A 26,482-nucleotide genomic window follows, 5' to 3' on the forward strand; every position below is an offset into this window, starting at 1 on the left:
AAATTCACGTCAGCAATTCTCAAGCATGTGGTCCTTTGATAGTTGTTGACAAATGAAGTCAATAAGACAAACCTGGTAAGAGCCCGAGGAAGCCATTCCAGTCACTGCATCCCGATTAGAATTTTTCCCCAACCTACTTTGTTACTGCTTGGCAATGATTTTTTTTTTTTTTTTAAAAAGTTCAAAAACATAAAAGTTATTGAATAACTTATCTTTAAAAAGAATTGAGCAAAGAGACCTAGGGTGCAGGTGCATGGCTCCTTGAAAGTAGAGTCATAAGTAGATAGGATGGTGAGGGTGGGATATGGCATGCTTGCCTTCATTGATTAGTGCATTAAGAATAGGAGTTGGCATATCATATTGCAGCTGTATAGGATGCTGGTGAGGCCACTTTTGGAGTACTGCATTCAGTTCTGGTCTCCCAGCCATAGAAAGAATGGTGTGAACTTGAAAGGATTCAGAAAGGATTTACAAGGATGTTGCTGGGATTGGAGGGTTTGAGCTACAGGGACAGGCTTAACAGGCTGGGGCTTTTCTTTCCCCCAGAGCGTCAGAGGCTGAGGGATGACTGTACAGAAGTTTATAAAATCATGAGGGACGTGGCAAGGGTGAATAGCCAAGGTCTTTTTCCCAGGGTAGGGGAGTCCAAAACTGGAGGGCAAAGGTTTAAAGTTAGTGGGGGGAAATTTAAAAGAGGTTTGAGGGGCAACCTCTCTTCCCCAGCCCCCTACCGCAACAACAGAGGGTGGTACACGTATGGAACAAGCTGCCAGAGGTGGTGGAGGAAGCAGGTACAGTTATAAAACTTTTAAAAGGCATCTGGATGGGTACATGAACGGGAAAAGGTTGAGGGGGTTATGGGCCAAGTGCTGGCAAATGGGGTCAGTTTAGGTTATCTGGTCTGTGCGGACAAGTTGGACCAAAAGCTAAGTTTCCATGCAGTATATCTCTATAACCCCATGATTAGAAACACAAAATAGGAGCAGTAGCACATTCAGCCCTTCAGGGCTGTTCTGCCATTCAGAACCCTGTTTCAACTCTCTCACCATACCCTTTGATCCCTGCAGCAACAGGAAATGCATCTAACTCTTCCTTAAAAATCTAGCCATAACCATTTTTATTTAAACCAAATCTCTTGCAGAGTACATTATGCTGACATACTTAAAAGCTATCAGTAATGCATCCTTGTGCACATTAATGTTCATACATTTCTTGCTAAAGGCATCAAAGTGCCCTAACAAAGAACATTTTGCCAAATGACAACAGTTGCAATCTTAGCAACTCGGAAATGACTTGTACTCTAAAATGGATTAGAGGTATTAATGTATGTATTATGAAATCCATTATAAAATTTTATCTTACCATTTCTCCTCTTCTGTTTATTTGCTTACTTCTAGTTGCAACTTTCCTGAAAATTATGAAAAAAAAAGGGCAGGAAAGTTTGGCAAGAACCAGAATACAGGTTATTCACATTATAGTCTTTCCAGATGCATTCAAAATATCACACTTTAACGTGTTGAGTATCAAATTAAAGCTCAGTCAGAGGTAGTAAGAACTGCCAATGCTGAAGTCTGAGATAACACCGTTTGGAGCTGGAGGAACACAGCAGGCCAGGCAGCATCAGAGGTGCAAAAAAGCTGACGTTTCAGGTCGGGATCCTTCTTCTGAAGGGTCGCAACCCGAAACGTCTGCTTTCCTGCTCCTCTGATGCTGCCTGGTCTGCTGTGTTCCTCCAGCTCCACACTTATCTAAATTAAAGCTCAGTCTGTTTTTCACTTTCAGAACCTGGCCCCTTTTAGGGCAGAAGATAATCCACATACATTTTAGTCTACAATTAACCCCTATTTTCAAGGCACACATGCAAGTCTGTGCTCAGAATGAAAAAAGGGTCAGGTTACCCAAATTGATGGACTGTTATTCAGGATAGCGAGAACTCTGCTTTAGTATCAAGGCTATCAAAGACATCAGTACTGTTAGCAAGAAGTGACCAGCTTCCATAAAATGAGAAAAAAATTGTGATCTAGGTGAGGTGACTTAGGACAGTGGGAGGTCTTCAGTAAAAAGGAACTAAGAACTGCTGATGCTGGAAATCAGCTAAAATAAACATGGATTCCTAGAAAAACTCAGGCCTGGCAGCATTTGTAGAGAGAAAGAACATTAATCCAAAATGGTCACTAAAAAAGGTCACAGATAGTTTAGTGAGATTTGATTTGCACTGTATTAGTAAAGTTCCAAAGAACAGTCACTGGACCCGTAACGTTAATTCCACTTTCTCTCTACAGATGCTGTCAGACCGGAGTTTTTCCCAGATTTTTGTGTTGATTCATTGTTCCAGAGTGCCAGATTATCAGCTACCTACTAGACCATATAACCATTTCGCAAAAATTACGAGATCTTCACCCGTATAACTCACACCAACTGTTAACACACTGCAAGAAACTTATGTCTAACTGAAATGTCTTTTACAATCTCACACCAGTGCCCAATTCTCGTGCTGCCTTGTAGTTTCCAAAAGCAAAATTTCATAGAATTCACTTCACAGAAATAAGCCATGTGATCCCAGATAACAAGGTATAGAGCTGGATGAACACAGCAGGCCAAGCAGCATCAAAGGAGCAGGAAAGCTGACATTTTAGGCCTAGACCCTTCTTCAGAAATGGGGGAGAGGAAGGGGATTCTGAAATAAATAGGGAGAGAGGGGGAGGCGGATAGAAGATGGATAAAGGAGAAGATAGGTGGAGAGGAGACAGACAGGTCAAAGAGGCGGGGGTGGAGCCAGTAAAGGTGAGTGTAGGTGGGGAGTTAGGGAGGGGATAGGTCAGTCCAGGGAGAACGGACAGGTCAAGGGGGTGGGATGAGGCTAGTAGGTAGGAGATGGGTGTGGGGCTGGAGGTGGGAGAAAGACAGGTGGGAACAAGCTGGGCTGGTTTTGGGATGTGGTTGGGGGAGGGGAGATTTTGAAGCTTGTGAAGCCCACATTGATACCATTGAGCTGCAGGGTTCCCAAGCGAAATGAGGTGCTGTGCCTGCAACCTTTGGGTGGCATCGTTGTGGCACTGCAGGAGGCCCAAAATGGACATGTCATCTAAGGAGTGGGAGGGGGAGTTGGAATGGTTCGCGACTGGGAGGTGCAGTTGTTTGTTGCGAACCAAGCATAGGTGTTCCACAAAGCGGTCCCCAAGCCTCCGCTTGGTTTCCCCGATGTAGAGGAGGCCACATCTGGAACAGCGGATACAGTGTACCACATTAGCAGATGTGCAGGTGAACTAACTCCACCCATCTTCTCCTTTATCCATCTTCCATCCACCTCCCCCTCTCTCCCTATTTATTTCAGAATCCCCTTCCCCTCCCCCATTTCTGAAGGAAGGTCTAGGCCCGAAATGTCAGTTTTCCTGCTCCTCTGATGCTGCTTGGCCTGCTGTGTTCATCCAGCTCTACACCTTGTTATCTCAGATTCTCCAGCATCTGCAGTTCCTACTACCCATGTGATCCCAACTGTTTGGGCCAGTATTAATATTACATATGTTAATATTCCAAATGCATGACTTCTATTACAATTACCTCTGTCCACACTGCATTTTATTCTAATTCCTTCCTACCTCATTTTATATCGAGTCGTTCCCTAAATGTGTCAAGGCTAGATTCTTAAAAATCACATGGCAGTGAGCTCTATTACAGTGTAAATCAAGACCTCAAATTTTAGTAACGGTTTTGGATTCATATCCTTTTGTTGCAATTTACTTGTTAACAAAACAATCTCATAGGCGTGAAGCAGCTGTGACCATACGCATACAACATTGGCTAGGTGAATGAAAGTAGAGTGCTGTAGTGCACATTTGTTAATTGAATTGAAGAGACATATTCAGCAGTGTTCTACAGGGTAACAGTTCCTAATATGTATTAATGATCTGAACCCGAATACAGGAACTTAAGTGTCTAGGTTTGCTGTTGACATCACTCAAATCTAACAATGAGATTTAGAGCAACAAGGTAGTCAAAAGGGCATACATCTAGCAGATTAAATTTAGTGCAGAAAAATTGTAATTTGATTTTGAAGGGAGGAAAACAAAAAAAAAAAAATACAATTACTAAAAGGGAGTGCAGGAAGACAGAGATCTGGACTTTACACAAAAATCTTTGTAAAGGGTAGCAGGACAAAGCAATAAGACAATTGGGGTAAAGAAAACACACAGGACTTAGAGTACAAATTTAGTACTGCTCAATAAAACCGAAAGACATTCTGTAAAAGCTTATACTCATCACGGCACATCCAAGAATACCAAATTTCCAAGGGAGAAGCAATTTATATTATACGAGGAAAAGGACGGTCACTAGTTTCAAGTCAAATCTTGAGGGTTGAGGAATTGCCATGGAGAACACCAGCATATAACATACCCCCACTTTTGTTTAATTCAAAAAGAAATGCAGGTTGCTGTTAAAGCCTCATTCTCAATTGTTCCATCTAGATGAGCGATCTAGAAACGTAGTAAAGTTGACTCGAGTCATTCAGATGCCGGAATCTACTTTTCACATCAAGTGGCTAACTTTACGGATCTTTCATCCAATGATTGAGTTAGATCCACACAAATTCTTAATGAGCCATGTTATAGATCAGACCAAAACCCCTTCAAATATACTAAGGGGATGCTTTTTCAATAAGATTACTATTAGTGTCAAGGCTACTATTAATCTTATTGAAAAGGCAAGTGTAGGGTGCTAGAATTACATCTGGAACTATCAGTCACGTTGCTTGTATTTTAACTGGGTATAAGAATAAAGTGCATTTTGCTTAAAGCCAGGTGAAGAATTTTATAACTTTAACTATATTAGAAAATTTAATAGAATAATAGATATAACTACGTAACAGCAACTGTTTCAACATAGTAACATCCTTTAAACACACCCTTGGCAAAAGGCAAAAGCAATAAAATAGATTATCTCACATGCAATGTTTCTCCGGTCCAAGAGAAAAAAAAAAAAAAAAGAGAACATTCTGGCAGAAAGAGAGCTTCCACAACCAACTTCAAAACTTCAACAATTACTGAAAGCTAAACTAAAACCCTGGTTCTGTGGGAGTCTGACTCTGCCCATTCACACTGCTTCTATTGTTCTGACTTAGAAAACTGTTTATCGTCTTAGAAATGTCAACTCTGCACCGGTCTCAAAACCTCTTTCCAAAAAAAGGACAAAATACACCTCAAAGCCAGAGAGTCATCACAGCTCCCCCTTCAGAAAAAAATGAACTATTGATATAGAGACGGCTTCATTTTTGAAAAACCTTCAGACTTGTGCTATTAGTACACTACACAACACATATTACATTGACCGAATGCAATGCAAACATTCAATACTACAGTCCATTCCAGTCAGTTTCTTCTGCCAAACATCTTTGTCCTCCTCCAAAGTCGTGAAAACACATCAATTACGCTCTCTTTTCCTAATCCATTTAATTTAAATTAAATGGCTGTAATAATAAACTCCACCTAAACAGCTTGGTATTTTTATGTTTTTTTTCCAAAAACATTACGGACTTATGATCAGTACTTTACTGGCAACATAAATGTTGAAATGTCGCAATGCCAACACCAAACTCAAGATCTCCTTCTCAATTGTGAAATATTTCTGTTAATAAATATTAATAAATAAATAATAAATAAATTTTCTGGAAAAATACCCAATAGGTCTTTAGAAACACAGAAACATAGAAAATAAGTGTAGGAGTAGGTCGTTCAGTCCTTTGAGACTGTACCACCATTCAGTATGATCATGTAATTTCAGAATCCCACTCCCGCTTTCTCGCTATAACCCTTGATTCCTTTAGCCACAAGGGCAACGTCCAGCTCCCTCTTGAATATATCTAATGAACTGGTCCTCACAGCTTTCTCTGGTGAAAAATTCCACAGGTTCTCAACTCCGGAGTGAAGAAATTCTTCCTCATCTCAGTCCTGAATGGCTTACTTTTTTGTCCTTAGGCTGCGACCCCTAGTTCTAGGCTTGCCTAACATCAGGAACTTTCTTTCTACATCTCGCCTGTTCAGTCCCATCAGGATTGTGTGTGTTTGAGATCCTCACTCATTCTTCTAAATTCCAGCAAATACCAGCCCAGTCAATCCAGGCTTTCATATGTCAGTCCTGCCATCGCGGGAATCAGTCTGATGAACCTTTGCCGGACTCCCATGATAGCAAGAATGCCCTCCCTTAGACCAGGAGACCAAAACTGCATATAATACTCAATGTGTGGCCTCACCAAGAGCCTGTATAACTAAGCACAAGGATGTTTTGCTGTATAGTCAAATCCTCTTGCTCTGAAGTTCAGCATGCCATTAACTTTCCTCACTGCCTGCTGCACCTGCATGCACTTCAGGAACTGTTCCACCATGACACCCATGGCTCAATGCACATCACATGTTCCTTAACTATCCGATAATAATCTGCCTTTCTGTTTTTGTGAAAGTGGATAATATCATTTATCCACATTGTATTAAATTTGCCAAGTATCTGTCCCTCTGCCAATCTATCCAAGTCACTCTGCAGCCTCTTAGCATCCTCCTCACAGCAGATGCTGCAACACAGTTTAGTGTGGTCTGCAAATTGAGATACTGTATTTGATTCCTTCGTCCAAATCGTTAATGTATATTGTGAACAACTGGGGTCCCAACACTGAATACTGCAGTACTCCACTGAAAAGGACCTGTTTCTTCCAACTCTTTGCTTCCCATCTGCCAACCAGTTCTTTATCCACGCCAACATATTACGTCCGAAAGTCAAAATTTCCTTTGCTCTGTCAGATAAAAAAAGTACCTGCCAGTAACTTCTGATTAAGTCCCTCTTCAAAATACAAATTGCTTGTTGCATATTCTCAATACTGTCTTCCAGCCATGGTAAAAGGATATGAATCACATTTCATGATTGCATTGAATTTGCGGTAATCAATATATAATCATTGGGTACCAAGTGGTTTTGGTACCATCACTGAGCGAGCTCCATTCGCTGCTTCTCACTTTGATTATATCATCCGAGTATGCTGTCAATGTCATTTTTGAACCTGTGCCCATTTTGGAGGGTCACGTTGATAAGGATGTTGCTTAATTGGTACACCATTCCCTATATCTACAATCATGTTAGCAATGCCCTGCTTATTCCCACATTTCTCCCCAGGTCATTTCAATTTTCCTCTGGAAGGTAACTCAATCATTTTTCCCAATTTGAGGACTTCATTATCCAGTTTAATTTGATTTGTGGAATATCAAATTCAAATTTACCTGGATTTTGCTCATCACTGAGTTATCACAAGTACCATTTGTTTCTTTTGCTTTCCTTCCCTATCAAAATACCATTTGAGCATATTCATGTGACAAACTCAGATTTCCTTCTACCTGGCATTCTTAAGAAATAATTCACCTCACTCAATTTGCTTTTGATTTGATTAGGCGCAGTAAACCTTGCTTTTAAAGGCTCACTTACCACTGGCAGTAATACTAATTACTATCTCCTTTAGCGAAAGTTTAATTTTTTGAATTCTGGTCTGCTTCCCGTTTCATCACATCCTGTGCAACTTTCAAGTCCTGTCTAGCCAACTCACCCACTTTATATAATCTTTCCTTAAAATTTGACATGTAGTCCAAATATGTGGTCTCTGAACTCTGAAATGGGGGGAAAAATTGACAAGTCAGTGGTCCTCCCACCTCATGCCCAAAAACTAATTCAAATGGACTGAAATTTAGTTGATTCATTAGGTCCACCCTAATTGCAAAAACTACAAGTGGAAGTCGTTTATCCCAATTCTTTGGATAGTCATGACTATAAGTCTTCAGCAGGGTTTTTTAAAGTTTGATGCCACCATTCTAATGTTCCTTGCGATTCTGGATGGTGCATGGTTGATCTAAATTGTTTTATTCCTAAGTTATCCATAACTTCCTTGAACAATTTTGATGTAAAATTTGACCCTTGATCTGATTGTATCTCTGTGGGTAATCCATATCTAGTTAAAAAATTTGAGTAACTCTTCTACAATCCTTTGAGCTGTGATGTTGTTTAAGGGAATGGCCTCCAGAAATCTCAGACACGTCCATTATGGTCAACAAATATTGATTCCTACTTTGCTTAAGGCAGGGGTCCCAAGTATTAAGGATGCTGGTTTTATCACTACCTGAGATTTTTCTATTACCTGACTCATGTGACAGGTCCAGCAAAATTCAACCACATTTCAATGCAGTCGAGGTCAATAAAAATGTGTTTTATATTTTGGCTAGACTTTCCTTTATTCACAAATGACCTCCTGCTGGTACTTCATGTGCTACCTGCAGCACTTCCTTTCTATAACCCACTAGTAATAAAACTGGATGAACTTCTGCCCATTTTTTACCTGCCTGAATATATAATGGCCTCTTTTTCCTCAAGACTGCATTTTTACGATAGTAGCATTCTGGGATACATTCATTCTTTACACTTTTTTTTTTAAAAATAAAATTGCTTTAGATGTTTTCATCTTTTTGTTACCATTCAACTAACCTCTCAACTAAAATATCCACTTTGTCCTCCACCCGTTCTTATATTTTCCTCAAAATGGCTCAGTGGGTAGCACTGCCGCCTCACAGCGCCAGGGACTCGGGTTCGATTCCACCTTCGGGCGATATTCTCCCTGTGTCTGCGTGGGTTTCCCCCGGGTGCTCCGGTTTCCTCCCTCAGTCCAAAGATGTGCAGGCTAGGTGGATTGGCCATGCTAAATTGCCAGGGGTGTGTATGCTAGATGGGTTATAGGGGGAAATGGTTGTGGGTGGGATGCTCTGAGGGTCAGTGTGGACTTGTTGGGTCGAAGGGCCTGTTTTTACAGTGTAGGGATTCTAATGATTTAATCAAACAGTTTCTGATAATTAAACTTAACTTCCTTATCTTTAATTATTTGATTTCTCCTTCTATTCCAATATATGGCTTTGGTGGACTTGCTGCCACACAGTCAGGAAAAATCCTTGGATATACTTCTTGTAAGATGTCAGTTGCCTTATTTCCCACTGGCTTTTCAACCACAGTAGGCATCAATCCCACCGTCATCCAGCTATATCATTCCTGAGGATACATTGTACCTCCAGAACAGACAATTTCTCTGTTAGTCTTACCACCACTTCACTATTCACATTCTCCCCGTGTCTGTGTGGGTTCCCTTCAGGGGCTCCGGTTTCCTGCACATCTTTGGACTGAGAGGGGTTAGGTGGATTGGCCATGCTAAATTGCCTGTAGTGTGTATTTAGGAATGTGTACTTAGGTGGGTTATAGGAGGATGGATTTGGTTGACTCTGGTGGCTCTGACTCTCCAACATTACCTTATACAATGGAACGTTACTCTTCTCAGTGTATTCTACATATTACCACATTGTTAGACAATACTCCTTCCTAGGTACGTACCTCCTCATCGGACACCAAAGACGGACTTGTTCCCATATATCTTAAATTTCTTTACCCACTCTTCCTGGAACACAAGTAAACTTTACCCACAGGTAAATTTTTTTGAGGGGTCTGGTAATTTCTTATTAGCAAACAAGCTGTAGATTCTTTTCTAACTCTTTAGTTTCCACTTGGATCTCCTTTACTACTTTAGTAAACCCCACTGGCTTATCTTGTTTTACCACATTTATCTTCCTAGTGCTTTTCTTAAACCAGCAAAACTGTGACTTCATGCATACTACTTTATTACGTGAAAACACTGGTGGTTTTTTAAAAAAAAATCTTCTCCCCTCCCTGACCCATGGGTTTCCTTTTTGCCCCGTGGTGAACTCCATCTCTAATGAGATCTCCTTTTCTCTTATCACCCAAGTTTTCTCTTTTCCCCACTTTCTATCCCTCACAGATAGAAATTGACGATGTCAGAAGCCAAACTTTGATTAATGAACTAAATCTGCCATTTCTACTGCTAACCTTTGCACTTGCAAGTTTTCACTATTTCAGGAAGTGAATTTTTAAACTCCTCCAAAATAACAGTCTCTCTAAGAGAGTCAGGTGTCTGAACTATTTTCAATGCCCTTATTCACCTGTTAAAATTGCTTTGTTTGATTCTTTCAAACTCAGTGTACGTTTGACCAGGTTCCCTCCTCCGACTCCCAAAATATTGTCCGTAGTCTTCTGGCATGATTTCATATGCACTCAAGGCATTTTCCACCTCGTCATATACCCACATGGTCACCAGCCCTTTCATTTGTTCAGCCACTTTCTCAAATGAAGTGAAAAAGGCATTGTTCTCAAACTTTGGTAACGCTTGGACATATTTAAACAGATCCCCACCAGGCTTTTGGAAATGATGGATTTACTCTTCACTGTCCTCATCACTGCTTCCATCACTGCTCCTACTTTTACCATTTAGCTCAGCTTTCCTCTTATTGCTAATTTCTGAAGTTGAAAAGCTCTCACTTTCTTCCTCTCTTTCTCCTTTTCTTCTACTAAGGCCAGACTTTTTGATTTTTCCTGTTTTTAATCATAATTCTATTTCATTTCCTTTTCTCTTTCTTCTGCCAGGGCTATTCTTTCCTTTCCATTCTGAGGAAGGCTCATTGGACCCAAAACTGACATTTTTTCCTTCGGATGCTGCCAGACTTGCTGAGCTTTTCCAGCAACTTCTGTTTTTGTTTCTGATTTATAGCATCCATAGTTCTTTTGGTTTCTACTCTTTTCTTTATTTTTTGTCCTGCTACAGCCATTTCCCCTGCTATTGTCTGTAACTCGAGCTGCTTCATTTGTCATGAAAATTTTGCAATTTCCAACTGATAGCATTTACAATCACCAGGAATGCAGAGTTATTGTTGCAACCCGGTCAACTCCACCTTCAGCTTGCTTGCCAATTCAAAAGCGATGTCTTGCTCACTGTCTGTAAAGTGCCCAAAGAGAATTCTTCCACCTGCAGGAAACTCTTGATGATTGAAAGATCCATTAATGCACAAGGCACGCTGTTTAAAACAACCAAGTGCAATACCCCAAAAAAAAAAAAAAAAAAAAAAAAAAAAGGGTCTCGGCCCGAAACGTCAGCCTTCCTGCTCCTCTGATGCTGCTTGGCCTGCTGTGTTCATCCAGCTCTACACCTTGTTATATCAAACATTCACCGCTCTCTGTCTTTGAGCCCAATAATCCTTAACTCATTCTGAAAGAGATTTTGATCCTAGGTGAGCCCCCAGTTTGTTATGGGCCAGACCAAAACCCCTTCAAATATATCAACGGGATAGCCTAGACCATAACTATTATCTTATTTAGATGCAAGTGTCAGTTTGTGTGTTCTGGATGTAATTTGATTGGTCACGTTACTCAGTGTAAAGGAAAACACACTTTATTCTTACCCTACAGTTAAAATACAAAAAGAAAGAAGAATTAGTATTAGTATAACTTGAACTCCATTAGAAAACTTAACAGAATAATAGATCATTCAACAACTAAACTAGGGGTATGATTCTTGCTTAGGGTACGAGAGGTCCCGGGTTCAAATCCCGGATGAGCCCAGGTTTCTTTGGAGCGGCATGGTGGCTCAGTGGTTAGTACTGCTGCCTCAGTGCCTGGGGCTCGGGTTCAATTCCACCCTTAGGCAACTGTCAGAATGGAGTTTGCACATGTTCCAGTTTCCTCCCACGGTCCAAAGATGTGCAGGCTAGGGCAACTGGCTGTGCTAAATTGCTTGTAGTGTCCAGGGATGCATAGATTAGGTGTGTTATAGGGGGAGGGGTCTGGGTGGGACGTTCCGAGGGTTGGTGTGAACCTGTTGGACCGAAGGGCCTGTTTCCACACTGTAGGGATTCTATGATTAAACAGCACCTGTTCCAATATCATAACATCCCATAAAAACCGCCTTGGTAAAGACAAATTCAGTAAAATAGTTGGCCTCACACACAATGTTTCACTGGTGCAAGAAAAAAGAACACCAAGAGAAAATTCTGGCTGAGAGAGAGGGAACCATTTTTTTTTTTGCTGTGACTGAGTGATGTATAACTGCTTCCATAGCCAACTTCAAAACCCCAACTGCTGAAAGCTAAATTAAAACCCTGGCTCTATGGGAGCCTGACTCCAACCATTTATGCTACATCGATTGTTCTAACTTAAAAAAAAAATGGCCTCTCAAACTGTTTACTTTATTGGCTTCAAACAAAATACACCTAAAAGTCATAGTTTTGTCTCAGCCATTAGGTTTTGGTGCTGTAACCATTATAATGTCAATTAAATTGTGTTCAATAATGAACTTAAATTTAGAGTTTAAATTCTAAATTTCATCTAGCCTAAAGCAGGGATACACAAGTACCCTATTAGGGAGCAACTGAAGTTAGTTAAGGAAAGTAATTTAAGTTGATTTTTTTATACCTGGTGTTGAGCTTACAAGGCCGACAAGTATAGGGGTTTCAGTGTAACTTAGCATGACTTTCAGCTGGGAACTGCATAACTGACAGAGTTAGGGAAGAAACTAAGGCTGCGTTACCTTGCTTTTCCTAACACTAGTTCTTAACCTTCATGGAAGATACTCGCTTTTTGTAAATATCTGGTAAGAAATCTGCTAAAGTTTATTCCGTTCCATAAAGGTTAAATTAGTACAGAAGCTGGTGGCAAGGCCAATGAAACATAAAAAGGAAAACAATTAATTGAAATTATTTGGTTAATTTAAACTTAAAGATGAAAGGACAAGTGATGTGTTATAAGGCAAGAGTTTGTAGCTCAAGAGCCTTTAACTCAGAACGAGGCGGAGCTGCAGACACTGCAAACCGTGACCAAAGAGTTACCTGGATAACTGAAACAGAAGAAGATGGCCAAACCACTAAGAAACCTCCTAAATTTGGGGAGAGCAAAAAGGAATGCTATAGCTGTGGGGAACAATATAATGAAGAAATTGATGATGTTCTACAGTAAAGAGCAGAAAGGCTGTGTTACCTGCACAGCGCAAGTGTTCAGAATATCAGGGCTGGAGAGGGACTTAGTGGAAAGTGAAGGATCTAGCCTTTGTGGTCCATGTAGGTATCACTGACATAGGAATTATAAAGAAAGAGGTTCAGTACACTGAGTAGGCACCAGATTAAGAAGAGCCTCAAAAGAAAAGGGATACAGAACATAAATTGACAAAAAATCCCTGGGAAGTTAACAAAAACTAAATGCCATCTGAATTCATGTATAATTTGAAACAAAACAGGTGAATAGAAACACAACAATAGAAATAAACAAGAGCATAAAGACGGAATAATTGGAGATATGACAGTACGATAATATTGATCAGGATCTGAATATTGAAACGTACATGATATTTTGGAAGTATAGCAAACTAGAAAAAAGGAGGGAGATGCTTGTCTTATTTAAAATCATTTCTCAAGTAAGAGAGAGAGAGAGATAATCCAAGTTTAGGAAACTAGAATGCATTTGTAGTAAACTACAGGTGGTGAGAAATGAAGAAAAGGCAAGAAGTCATTTTCAGGAGTGGTGTACAAGCCCCATAATGTCATATTTAATCCTACCAGATGGTAAAAGGAAAAAAATAATCGAGTCATAGAATCATATATAGAGATAACAAGGTGTAGAGCTGGATGAACACAGCAGGCCAAGCAGCAGAGGAGCAGGAAAGCTGACGTTTCAGGTTGAGACCCTTCCCAAAATGTCAGCTTTCCTGCTCCTCTGATGCGGCTTGGCCTGCTGCGTTCATCCAGCACTACACCTTGTTATCTCAGATTCTCCAGCATCTGCAGTTCCTACTATTTCATAGAATCATATAATGCCTATATACAGATAGAGGCCATATGGCCCTCTGAGTCTGCACCAACCCTCCAGAGGGCATCAGACTTCTTTCCGCACCCCCCCCCCACCCATAATGCTGCATTTACAACAGCTAACTCACCTAGCCTGCACAATCCTGGACAATGGGGCAATTTTAGCACGGTCAATTCACCTAACCTGCACATCTTTGGGAGCCTATCAGAAGGTTAATGCACTAATCATGCATGATGTTGCAGACTTGATCACCAAGCTGGTATGTTTGTTTGCAGACATTTCGTCACCCTGCTAGGTAACAGTCAGCTCGCATCCAGTGAAGCATCGGTGTTCTGTCCCGTTTGTTATTTACATGCCTTGGTTTGCTAGGATGGTTGGCATCACTTCCGGTTCTGTTTTTCAGTGATTTGTATATCGGGTCCAGGTCAATGTATTTGTCGTTGGAATGCCAGGACTCCAGGAATTCCCTAGCACATCTGTTTGGCTTATGCTATTATGGATATGTTGTCCCTGTCAAATTTATATCCTTCTTTGTCAGTGTGTATTGAGATCAGTGAGAATTGGTCATGACCCTTGGTGGCTAGTTGGTGTTTGTGTATCCTTATCGCCAGTTTTCTTCCAGTTTGGCCTATGTAATGTTTCTTACAGTCCTTGCATGGTATTTTGTATGTTACATTACTCTGATTGGTTGTGGGTATGGAATTCTTTACATTTGTTGGTAGCAATTGCAGGGTTGTTGGTTTGTGGGTGACCCTGATATCTCGGGGCCCAGGTAGTCTTGTGGTCATCTCTATGCCCTTAATGTACAGTCAGGTGACTGGTGTGTCTGGCAGTATTGTCTTCTTGTTGTGGTCTGTCTAGAGGTAAAGGCAGATTGTGCTTTTTGGGTATCCATTCCTTTTGAAGACTCCATACAAGAGCTCCTGTTCTGCTTTGCACAATTCCGGATTGCTGCAGTATGTTGTAGCTCATTTGAATAATGTCCTGATGCAGCTCCGTTTATGGGTGTCAGGGTGGTTGCTGGTGTAATTAAGCATCTGGTCCATATATGTGCTCATCTGGAGTTGCCCGTTATTCTTGTGTTCCATCATTATGTCCAGGAAGGATAGTCGATTGTTGTTCTCTTCTTTTGTAAATTTTATTCCAGTGAGGACGTTGATTATTTGTCAGTAGGTTTGATAATCATGAAGGTGTCATCTATGTAGTGGATCCAGCGTTTGGGTTAGATTGTGGGGAGTGCTGTCCATTTTAATCTTTGCATTATTGCTTCTGCTAATAGTCCTGATATTGGGGATCCCATGGGTGTTCCATTGACTTGTTTAACTATATGGTCGTTGAAGATAAAGTGGGTTGAGAGGCACAGATCCAGTGGTTTCAGGGTGCTGTCCGGTGTCTGCCTTCCTGATTTGTCCAGCAGTGTGGCAATTGTCTCTTTGGCTAGGTCAATGTTTATGGATGTAAATAGGGCTGTTACATCGAAAGATCGTAGAATCCCTACAGTGTGGAAACAGGCCCTTTAGCCCAACACGTCCAACCAACCCTCGGAGCATCCCATACGGACCGATCCCCCTATAACCCACCTAACCTACTCACCCCCGAACGCTACAGGCAATTTTCCATAGCCACCTAGCCTGCACATCTTGGGACTGTGGGAGGAAACCAGAGCACCCACAAGAAACCCACGCAGACACGGGGAGAATGTGCAAACTCCACACAGACAGTCGCCCGAGGCTGGTATTGAACCTGGATCCATGGTGCTGTGAGGCAGCAGTGCTAACTATGAGCACTGTGCCGCCCGTAGATACCATTATCTTGTCCTCTTCTATTCTGGTGTCCTTGATGATGTTGAGGAATACTTGGGATGGAGTGGGTCATGTTGTCAACTAAGTATTTCAGTTTCTGTTGTAGTTCTTTGGCTAGTCTATATGTTGGTGTGCCCGGTAGTGAGACAAGGGGTCTGAGGGGGATCCATGGCTTGTGTACCTTAGGAAGTCCACAGATGTAGGGTGTTGGATCCCTCTGGCTTCAGTTTATTGGTAGTCAGTCTTGCTGATGGTTACTGTGCTGTGTAATTTCTTTAGGGTTGTTGTAATCCGGTTCCCTAACTGTGGTGTTGGGTCTATTAGTAGATGTCGGTATCTGATAATCATGCAGAATTTTAAGCACCACAGACTGAGAAACCTAATGGAGAAAGAAAAGCAGTCTACAAAGAGTTCATCAGTTTCTTCCTGAATAGTTTCTTAGAAAAGCATGTTCTGGACAGGGTGTAGGCTATGCTAGAATTTGTAGTGTGTAATGGAATAGGGTGAATGAATGATCTCACAGTAGATGTGTCCCTAGTGTGCAGCATTATTACAATTGAATTTTACATTCAGTTTGAGGGAGTTGGACCAAAATTAGTACTTCAAATTTAAATAAAGGCAATTGAGGGCACATCAGCTAACTCTGCTTAAGTGAGCAAGCAAATTAGGCTGAAGGATAAGTCAGATGCAGTGGCAGACACTTCAGAACAGAGGACAAAATGTGTTACATATATTCCATAAATGCAAAAAGATGATCTCTAAATGGGAGGATGCACAATGCACAGTAGGTGGGAATGTGGACTGATTAGATCAGCTGTAATCTTCTTGAATACCAGAGCAAGCCTGAGACAAGTGGCCTATTCCTATTAATATGTTTGAACATTCATAATCATGAAAATGACTCTGAGTATAGATTCTCTTTCTTCAACTTTATTGAAGAATTTCCTTCTTGCTTGCAAGCAAATTGATAAACATGATCTTCAAATTTTCCAAACCACTGAACAAAAACATTCAGGCTCTTGGTCCACATCTGCAACCACATTAAACTTTGTGAACTAATTTCAGCCTTGAACATGCACATGTATTTAATGATTAACAAATCCAAATGACAGATTCAATAGGTTTTCTTCCCTTGTACGGATATTTTGCTCCAAGTTGGCCTTTGAATAATGTTCCTACAGGACTTTTTTCAGAGGGTCGCTGTAATTTTTAAGTCATTTATGTTGGTCTGATAACAGACATTAGCCCCAGAATCTAGTTTTAAAACATTGTAGTACATCCATTCACTTCCAGGTTTACACTTCAGCATTTATTTCCTGGATCATTGATTTTTCCTACAAACTTTCTTTTCTCCTCATCGAGAGATTCCCAATTCTTGAATCTGCTTTAGTTTGGAGACATTCCCAGTTTCTTCGTTATTACTTTTTTGCAAAATCATAGAATCCCTACAGGGTGGGAACAGGCCCTTAGGCCTAACAAGTCCACACCAACCCTCAGAGCATCCCACCCAGACCCATCCCCCTATAACCCACCTAGCCTACACATCCCCGGACACTACGGGCAATTTTCCATGGCCACCTAGCCTGCACATCTTTCGACTGTGGGAGGAAATCAGAGCACCTGGAGGAAACCCTTGCAGACATGGGGAGAATGTGCATACTCCACACAGACAGTCGCCCGAGGGTGGAATCAAACCCAGGTCTCTGGTGCTGTGAGGCACCAGTGTTAACCACTGAGCCACCGTGCCATTTGCATAATGTTTCTACGAGCATGAGAAACCAGGATCCAAGGGCACAGCCTCAGAGAGAAGGGGTGACTCTTTAGAATGAAGATTAAGGAGGAATTTCTTAAGCCAGAGTATTTCACATGCTCAATCCACATGGACAAGGAGAACCACGACTTCGACTGGGACAACACCAAGATCCTGGGACAGGCTAGGCAGAGACAAGCACGAGAATTCCTGGAAGCATTGCACCCCACGAAGCATGCTATTAATAAACACATTGAACTCGATCCCATATACATTCCACTACGGAGAAAACCCAGAAATGAGGCAATCCATCTCAACGGACCCCAGAGTTTAAAAACCAGGTGGGAAAACACACCGACGCTTCATCAGAGGCTGCACTGAGGATGTTGCCGAGCACGGTAACGAAATGTGTGCGGAACAACAAACCAGCTCGGCGAGCCAACCAACCTCAATACCAATTATTTAACTAAACAAACAAAAAAAAAAACCCTATCAAACCCGATTTTATCTTGAGACTTGATACCTCCAGTAGCACCAGCAGACGACGGGTCGGAACCATCATCTGTTTCCAAAATTTTTCACAGCTACAATGCTGCTAATCCAACCCGTAGAGATGTCAATTTCTTGTTTACTCCTTCCCTTGCCAGCTCTTCCATTTCATTTTAAGACTAGACTCAAGGACAGCTAGAACTCCCCTTGGCAGATGCCGGAATAGTCTCATATTCCCACCTACATTCGGATGATATTCACTAGAAAGACAAAATATCTGCAAAAATCTTTATTCTTATGGAATATTCTTTTCAGCAATCAATGGCTTAGAACCATTTTGAACCACTTTGGACAGTTCTGCAAAGCTCACTAATGTTGCATAAAGCACTGGTGTCAGATACTTTACATTCACTTAATGCTCTCCTTCTGAAGTCAATCCTAAACAGCCAGAAACCATCACTTTTAGGCCTGACAATACCAATCTGTTCTGTGGTGCAGAGTGATTCATGGGCTAGCATCTCCCCAGTGGCCATTTTTTTTTTTTTTTAAAAAGCAAACAAGTAAAAAAATCAAGCCTAAACATTGCCAGAAAGCAATGCATCATCTTGTAATTAGACCATTACTTTCCACACTTTGGACAGGGTTCCTTTTGTGTGGTATCTTGCATAACATTACATCCTGCCCTCTGGCCTTGATCTTTCCAAAACTCTTGCTCAAGTATTTCTTCATTGCTCTCCAATGTGTTCTTCTCATTTGACTTGGAATATCACTCATCATAATTTTGTGTCTCACTAACTCTCATATTAGTACACTTCAACTGATAGACAAATCTTGGCTTCTGCAAATGTTGACAGTAGTCTTGAAAATAAACTATTGTTATCTCAGTAGACATGCTCTCACAGCCTCAGATAATTCTCTAACAAGATCATTTTCAGTTATCCAAAACTCAGGATTCAGCAGATCTTATCATTGCTATTATAGAACAATTATCTCATTCACCCCATGAGCTCCAAAATTTTGAACATATTGAACTCTTTAGAGTTACATACAAACAAAGTATTTAAAGCCTTCAAATTCTCTCCTGTTTGGCCCTGTCCTCCTCCGAGAAGTTTAGAGTGCTAAACAGGTTGTAGCAGCCTTCTCCAGAGTTGCTTTCCTTCTTTGCCAAGTCTTTTTAACTATGAAAAAATTCCAGTTCCATCTCATTTTATCTTTAATTCCCACAGGAACAAGGAGTTCCAAGGAGTATGGAAAGTTCATAGTCATTCTGGCTCACCCAAAATTTGAAAGTTTCCTGAGGAGGCAATGGCCTTGTGGTATCATCGCTGGACTCTTAATCCAGAGACCCAGATGATGTTCTGGGGACGCAGGTTCGAATCTCGTCACAGCAGATGGTGGAATTTGAACTCAATAAAATATCTGGAATCAAGAATCTAATGATGACTATGAATCCATTGTCAAATGTCAGAAAACCCATCTGGTTCACTAATGTCCTTTAGGGAAGGAAACTGCCATCCTTACCTGGTCTGGCCTACATGTGACTCCAGACTCACAGCAATGTGGTTGACGCAACTGCCCTCTGGGCAATTAGGGATGGGCAATAAATGCTGTCTACCCAGTGATGCCCCTCATCCCGTGAATGAACAAAAAAAGATTGCACACTGTGGGTTAGACTCTTTGCTGAACTGTTCTTAAAGCAGTTACTTCATACTTCTGATATCATATTTCAAGTAAAATGTTGAATGGTTGCTACAAACTAAAAGTAAAAATATAGCAAAAGAGGTAGGGGGTGTCACATAATTACAGCAAGCCAGTCAATGCATTATGTTGAAATGTATTTTTCAAAGTAAAAGTCTGTTTAGGCAGAGACTGATCACAATAAAAAACACTGCCACCCAGCATCACCAAATGAAACCAATGTAGGTACATGGGCCAAATGACCCCCTCCTGCACTGCAACAATTCTGTGCAAGGTAATAGTAAATGTCAACAAACTTCGCCAAAGATACCTTCCCACTTTTCTGCAGAATGACTGCTAATTGTATTAATACATTTTATATGAAGTAGCACATTAATAACAATTATACAGTTTATTTTGTAACATCCAAGATTCAAGAAGCAGTGTCTTCTGAACTCCTCAGAGCTCCTTTCACCTAACTGCATTATTTTTGAATAAAAATACCAAGTGAGACAGTTCAGCATATTTGGCAGCATCTGTCATTACATTTCATCAGAACAGTTTTGAATGAATGGTCAAGACCTAAAACAGGAGCTATGCTTTCCACAGGTTCTGCCAGATCCAAGCACTTCCAGCATTTTCTATTTGTATTTGGATTCAAACCATTCGCAGTATTTTGTTTTTTTCATTATTCTGGAGATTGCTAATTGAAGGATACTGTAGGGTAGATGATTCTCTTTAAATATCAATTTTATTGTACACTCGGAGGGGGGGTGTGGAGAAGGGGAGAAGGGCAGGTGATGATCTATTTGTATTTAGATCTAGTAGAGCCAGTGATTCCTACATTCCACGAACAAAAGTAAAATAGCGCAGGAATATTTTGTTTGTTCCCTTACTTCCATCCCATTCCTCAAAATTGTTTAAATGGCATTGAAGAATAGTCAGTGACTTACAGATTGCAGACTTCATCAAAAGACAGACTTTTCCTTCCAGGAATTCTCCTTTTGGCTTCACTGACCTACAATTACAGATTAAAAATTGAAACATCATATATAAAATTTGATAGCATCTGAAACATTGAAATGGTGACAGAGGCTGACATACTTCCCTTCTTCATAACGTGGTCCAAAGTTAAATAATCTTTACGTCTCAGAGATTACTGATTGAAATGGTTTCAAACAGGAAATAGAATTGTAGAATCCCTACAGTGCAGAAGAGGCCATTTGGCCTCTGAAGAGCATCCTACCCTATCCCTGTTACCACACATTTACCATGGCTAATCCACCTACCCTGCATATTCCTAGACCCTATGGGCAATTTAGTATTGCCAATCCACTTAATCTGCACATCCTTGCACTGTGAAAGGAAACTGGAGCGCCCAGCAGAAACTAATGCACTAATTAAAAACCTCCACACAGACAGTACCCCAAGGCTGGAATTGAATCCAGGTCCCTAATGCTGAGAGGCAACTGTGCTAACCACTATGCACCCAAAATAGTTTCAACAACAAAAAAAAACATCAGTTACTAAAAGGTGAAAGAAAATGTGCAGCTATTTGAAAAGCTAGATTTTTCATCCGAGACCCAAATAGCTCATTATAGACCTTAAAGCTGTATTGCACAAAGTCATGGTGAGTGGAGTTGGGGTTAGTATAGTAATTCATTGAAATAGTTTAATTTTTCCTCTCAGGACTGGTAAGTACTGATCAACATGCTCAATCTTTGGAAGCTTCTTCATGTTGCCACAGTTGGTAACTTGGAGTTAGAGACAAAATTATTAGAGGACAAAACTGAGTAAACAATTTTTTTGCCATTCTACGCTTGTCACCCCTTTTTTTTGTCTTTTTTTTTTAGAAAATATAGTCTATGGGAAATAAAGCCACAGAAAATCTACTTCAAAAAAAGGATCATCAAAAATTTCCATCTCCATTAAGAGTTTTGCCTCCTTCCTGCTTAGGCAGACCCTTGGAATTGAAGATGACTTTCTTCCCTCCAGTGATACAAGTTCTGAGATGACTAAATAAATTGAATAATGGATTACACATCCTGCCACAGGTGTGCCCAATGGTGATTGCTGAGAGGGTGGGTGGAACACAGGTTTCTGCATGCTTTTCCCATTTTTTGCAGTTGGCCTCAATTTAGACCAAGACTTGCTTCTTCATAGAAACCACCTCTCCAAATTGAACAGTCAAACTGGAGATTTCCATGAGTCAATGGAGATATTGCATTTTTCAGGGAGGCAAAGAAGTTGACCTTGTAACAACTCTTCTGCCCTCTTGTTAACCACTTACCATGGCAAAGCTCAGAGTAGAGAGCTTGTTTGGAAGTCTGGTGTCAGACATGTGGACAATGCGGCCTAGTGCATACGTTTAGAGTTAGCATTATATCAGAGCAAAGCATTCAAAATAGCAATAACTACATCAGGTTAAAGGAAAAAATAAGGAAATGAGAAAAACTTGCAAGGGATATCAAGTATAATATCAAGAGCTTTTCACACGTATAGTGAGGAAAATCAACATGGTCTAAAAGTAAAATTAAAGAACTGCAGATACTGGAGATCTCAAATAAAATCACTGCTGGTGAAACTCAGCCGGTATGGCAACATCTGTTAGGAGAAAAAAAGAGAGTAGAATAATGATTAAGAGTCTGGGACAACAAGGCGTAGAGCTGGATGAACACAGCAGGCCAAGCAGCAACATAGGAGCAGGAAGGCTGACGTTTCGGGCCTAGACCCTTCTTCAGAACTTCAACCAAATTGATAGCAGCTAGGAAAAAGTGGTATTTATGTTGAAGACAAGGTTTTTTTTTTTGGAGGGGAAGGACAGAAGAGGAGAGGACGAGAAAAAAAAAGGTGAAGATAGGTGGGAGAGGGAGCCCAGACAGAGAGAGAAATATGAAAGGGGTAGGCAGATGAGAGGATTATGGATAGTAGGCCAGGACAGAAGAGATGCTGAATAAGTGATAATGAGCACAGGAGGATGACCAAATGGCTATGCTCAAAGAACCCGATGTTACAACAGGACCAGACAGTGCAAGGATAGGTAGAAAACATGGAAGGATGGAATCAGGTGATAAAGTTACGAGATTGGTATTGAGTTCTCAAGGACCCCAAGCATAAAATCAGGCTTGACCTGGAACAGAAGCTTGCTGGAATACGGTAGCAGGCCTGCAACAGAAATGTTGCTGTGAAAACAAGGCAGTGTGTTGAAATGTAAGGCAACTGGAAGCTCAGTTATTTTGCCAAACAGAATGTAGGTGTTCTACAAAGTGGACACCTAGTCTGCCTTTCATCTTCCCAATATACAGGAGACCACACAATGAACAACAAATACAGTAGACCAAATTGAATGAAGTACAGATAAATTGCTGCCAAGCCTGCAAGGTATCTCTGGGTCCTTGTTGAGGAGAGAGGAGATATATGGACAGGTGTTGTACCTTCTGCAAATCCATGGGAAAGTGCCGTGGGGCAAGGCAAGTGTTGGGAATAAAGGAGTGAACAAAGGGGTCATGGGCCCTTTGAAAGGTCAGATATAAACCAAAACTGAAAGAGCTGCAGATGCTGTAAATCAAAAACAAAAACAGAAATAGCTGAAGAGCTCAGCACCTATGGAGAGAAATCAGGAATTAACGTTTTAGGTTGAGTGACCCTTCCACAGAACCCAAAATTAGGTAGCGATTATATCTGAAATTGTTCAAGTCTACAATGATTCCAGAAGGCTGCAAATGCCCTTCTGAAAAGAAGAGGTACTGACTTGCAAACTTATGCTGAGCTCACCGAAACACTGGAAGCCTAGGCCCAAATCAGAATGGGCAGAATTAAAATAACAGATTATTGTTAAGATGATTTATTGAAACAGTACGTGGATAGTCCAACTAGAGGAGGGGACATACTGGACTTTTTAATTGGTTAATGAGCCTGGCCAGGTGACTGGCCTTTTAGTGAGAGTGTATTTTGGTAAAAGCGATCACAACAAGTTTTAAGATAGCTATGAATCAGGATAAGTCAGGACCTTGCGGCAAGGTACTAAATTGGGAGAGGACAAATTATGTCAGTACTCAACAGGGGCTAGGGAGTATTAATTTGGAGGTGTTATTGTTAGGCAAGTCCACATTTGACATGAGGGAACTGTTTAAAGATCTGCTGGGGAGAGTTCAAGACCATCATGTTCTATTCCAGTAAGGAGGTGGGGTGGTGGGGGGATAATGATGGCAAGGTAAGGGACCCCTGGATAATGAAGGAGGTTGTGAATTTAGTCAAAAGGAAAGATAAGGGAACTAACTCAGACAGGGCCCATGAGGAATACAAGGAAATCAGGAAAGTACTCAAACAGGGAATTAGAAGAGAAAGGGGCCATAAAATGACCTTGGCAAGTAGGGTTAAAAAGAATCCCAAGGCATTCTACACATACATTAAAAACAAGAGGATATCTAGGGAAGAAGATAGGACCACTCAAAATATAAAGGAGGGAACTTGTGCTTGGAGGCAGAGAATGTGGGCGAGCTCTTAACTGAGTACTTTGCATCAGTATTCACCCAGAAAAAGGATTGAGAGGATAGTGAGTTTTGTGTAGAGCATGCTAATATGCTAGGGCATTTTGAGATCAGGAAAGAAATGGTGCTGGATTTCTTAAAGAGCATTAAGGTGGATAAATCCCCAGGGCCAGATGGTATCTTCCCTAGGTTCTTGAGGGGCAAAACAGGAGATTGCTGGGGCCTTGACCAAGATCTTTGTATCCTTGCTAGCCACTGGAGAGGTCCCAGAGGACTGGCAAGTAGCTAATGTTGTTCCTCCCCGAAATGGGAAATAGGGATAATCCAGGAAACTACAGACCAGTGAGTCTCACATCAGTGGCTGATAAGCTGTTGGAGAGATTCTTAGGGGTAGGATTTAATCACATTTGGAAAAGCATGGCCTAACTAGGGATAGTCAGCATGGCTTTGTGCTGGGCATGTATATCTTACTAACTTGATTGAATTTTGAGATGGTGATCATTGAAGGTAGAGCAGTGGATGTTGTTTACATAGATTTTAGTAAGGCGTTTTGACAAAGTCCTTCATGGTAGGCTCATCCACAAGATTCAGATGCATGGGATCCACAGTAACTTGGATACGTGGATCCAGAATTGGCTTGCCATAGAAAACAGAGCGTAGTGGTGGAAGGGTGTTTTTCAGGCTGGATGTCGATGACCAGTAGTGTTCCATAGGGATCCATACTGGCGCCTCTGCTGTTTGTGATTCATATAAAGGACTTAGATGAAAGTGTAGGTGGGTGGGTTAGTAAGTTTGCAGATGATAAAGATTAGTGGAGTTGTGGATCATGTAGAAGGTTGTCCAAGGATACAGCGGGATATAGATCAGTTTCAGATATGGACAGAGAAATGGCAGATGGAATTTAACTGGGTAAATGTGAGGTGCTGCACTTTGCAAGATCAAATGCTAAGGAAAAGTATACAGTTAATGGCAGGACTCTGAACAGCATTGATGTACAGAGGGATCTTGGAATTTCAGTCCATAGCTCCCAGAAAGTAGCAACGCAAGTAGATAGGGTAGTGAAGGTGGTGTGTGGCATGCTTGAGTCAGGGTGTCATGTTGCAGCTTGAGAAGACTTTGGTTAGGCCAGATTCAGAGTACGGTGTTCAATTCTTGGAAGGATGTGGAGGCTTTGGAGAAGGTGCAGAAGACGTTTACAAGGATGCTGCCTGGATTAGAGGGTTATGAGCTATAAAAGGCTTGAAAAAGTCTGGTTGTTTTCTTTGGAATGGAATAGGCTGCAGGGAGACTTGATAGACGTCAATACAATTATGAGATGCATTGATGGGGTTGACAATCAGATTTTTTTTCCTGCCCAGAGTTTAAATATCCAGTACTAGGGGGCATGCATTTAAGGGGTGTCTGCGGAGTTCAAAGCAGATGTGAGGGGCAATCTTTTTCTAAAAAAAAAAAAGTGGTAGGAGTCTGGAATGCATTACCAGGAGCAGTGGTGGAGGCAGATAAAAATGGGGGCATTTAAGGGGCTTTTAAATAAGCACGTGAATATGCAAGGAATGGAGGGATGTCAGGCAGAAGAGACTAGGTTTCATTTGGCGTCATGTTCAGCACAACACTGTGGGCTGAAGGTCCCATTCCTATGCTATGCAGTTTTATGTTCCATGTTTATGCATTAATGTTTTGCATTATCAATTTTATGGAGTAAATTGAAAATATAGTATATTGCCTTTACATCTGGGAGTACTTCACAAGGGGTTTACTGAAAAGATGGTAAATCGGTATTGCATTTCTGTACTGTACAGAAAGGCTGTGCCAGAAGGGGATGCTGTTTCAGCAGAACTGATCATAATGTTACAGAAGGAAAGCCCCTTCAAAAGGGCTGCAAGAGGTGGTTGAGGAAAGTTTCACAGAGATTTCACACTGAAAGACATAGAAATGACAAGAAAATAATTTGTTAAATGTGGACGCTGGTGTTATTGAAGGTAACGAGAGGAATCTTATTATAATCCTCAGAGGGAAGGAGAAGGCATGATAACAGAAAAGTGGAATAGAACAAGTCTGGTCAAGGCCCAGGCAACTACTTTGTAATGGTGTTGGGCTTTCTAAATTGAAAGAAAATGGAAAACATTTTACAAATATTTCTATGGAAAGTTGCATTTACAGAATTATTGAGATGAAGATGCAGAAACCGAGAACACAAAGTAGGAAGCAGTGCAGGAGTGAGCAGGATCTGTGAGAGTCAGTCAACGGGCTTATTTAATGAATATTCATTGATGGCCTATCCCAGATATAAAAAGGAAAGACAAGTCAAAGGAAAAAAAAAGTGTCAAAAATGCAAAGGAAAAGGGAATTACAGAAATTGGAGCTACAGGGGAAGCTGTACAATAGGAGTCCAAAAGTTCAGCCAGGTGGAGAATAATGGGTCAAAAACAAAGTAGCTGGAAAAGCCCAGCAGGTCTGGCAGCATCTATTAAGGAAAAAACAGTTAACGTTTTGGGTCCGGTGACCCCTCCTCAGAACTGATCAGATTTTCATTCCCGATTTACAGGATCTGCAGCTCTTTC

General features: G+C 41.0%; 1 protein-coding gene across 9 annotated transcripts in view; it reads right to left on the minus strand.

The window, feature by feature from the left end:
• Positions 1 to 26,482, minus strand: part of LOC125486260 (synaptonemal complex protein 2-like) — a 299,464-nt gene that overhangs the window by 143,422 nt on the left and 129,560 nt on the right. For all 9 annotated transcript variants that reach the window (XR_007264933.1, XM_048613014.1, XM_048613007.1 and 6 more), the window contains 2 exons: positions 20,385 to 20,449; positions 1,363 to 1,408 (listed from right to left, as the gene is read on the minus strand). Coding sequence is in view for 8 of the 9 variants with exons in the window: in XM_048613014.1 (XP_048468971.1) it covers positions 1,363 to 1,408; positions 20,385 to 20,449 (111 nt within the window). In the remaining variant the exon portion in view is untranslated. The remainder of the gene's footprint in view (positions 1 to 1,362; positions 1,409 to 20,384; positions 20,450 to 26,482) is intronic.

Source organism: Rhincodon typus, chromosome 2, assembly GCF_021869965.1.
Source record: "Rhincodon typus isolate 14 chromosome 2, sRhiTyp1.1, whole genome shotgun sequence".
NCBI lineage: Eukaryota > Metazoa > Chordata > Chondrichthyes > Orectolobiformes > Rhincodontidae > Rhincodon > Rhincodon typus.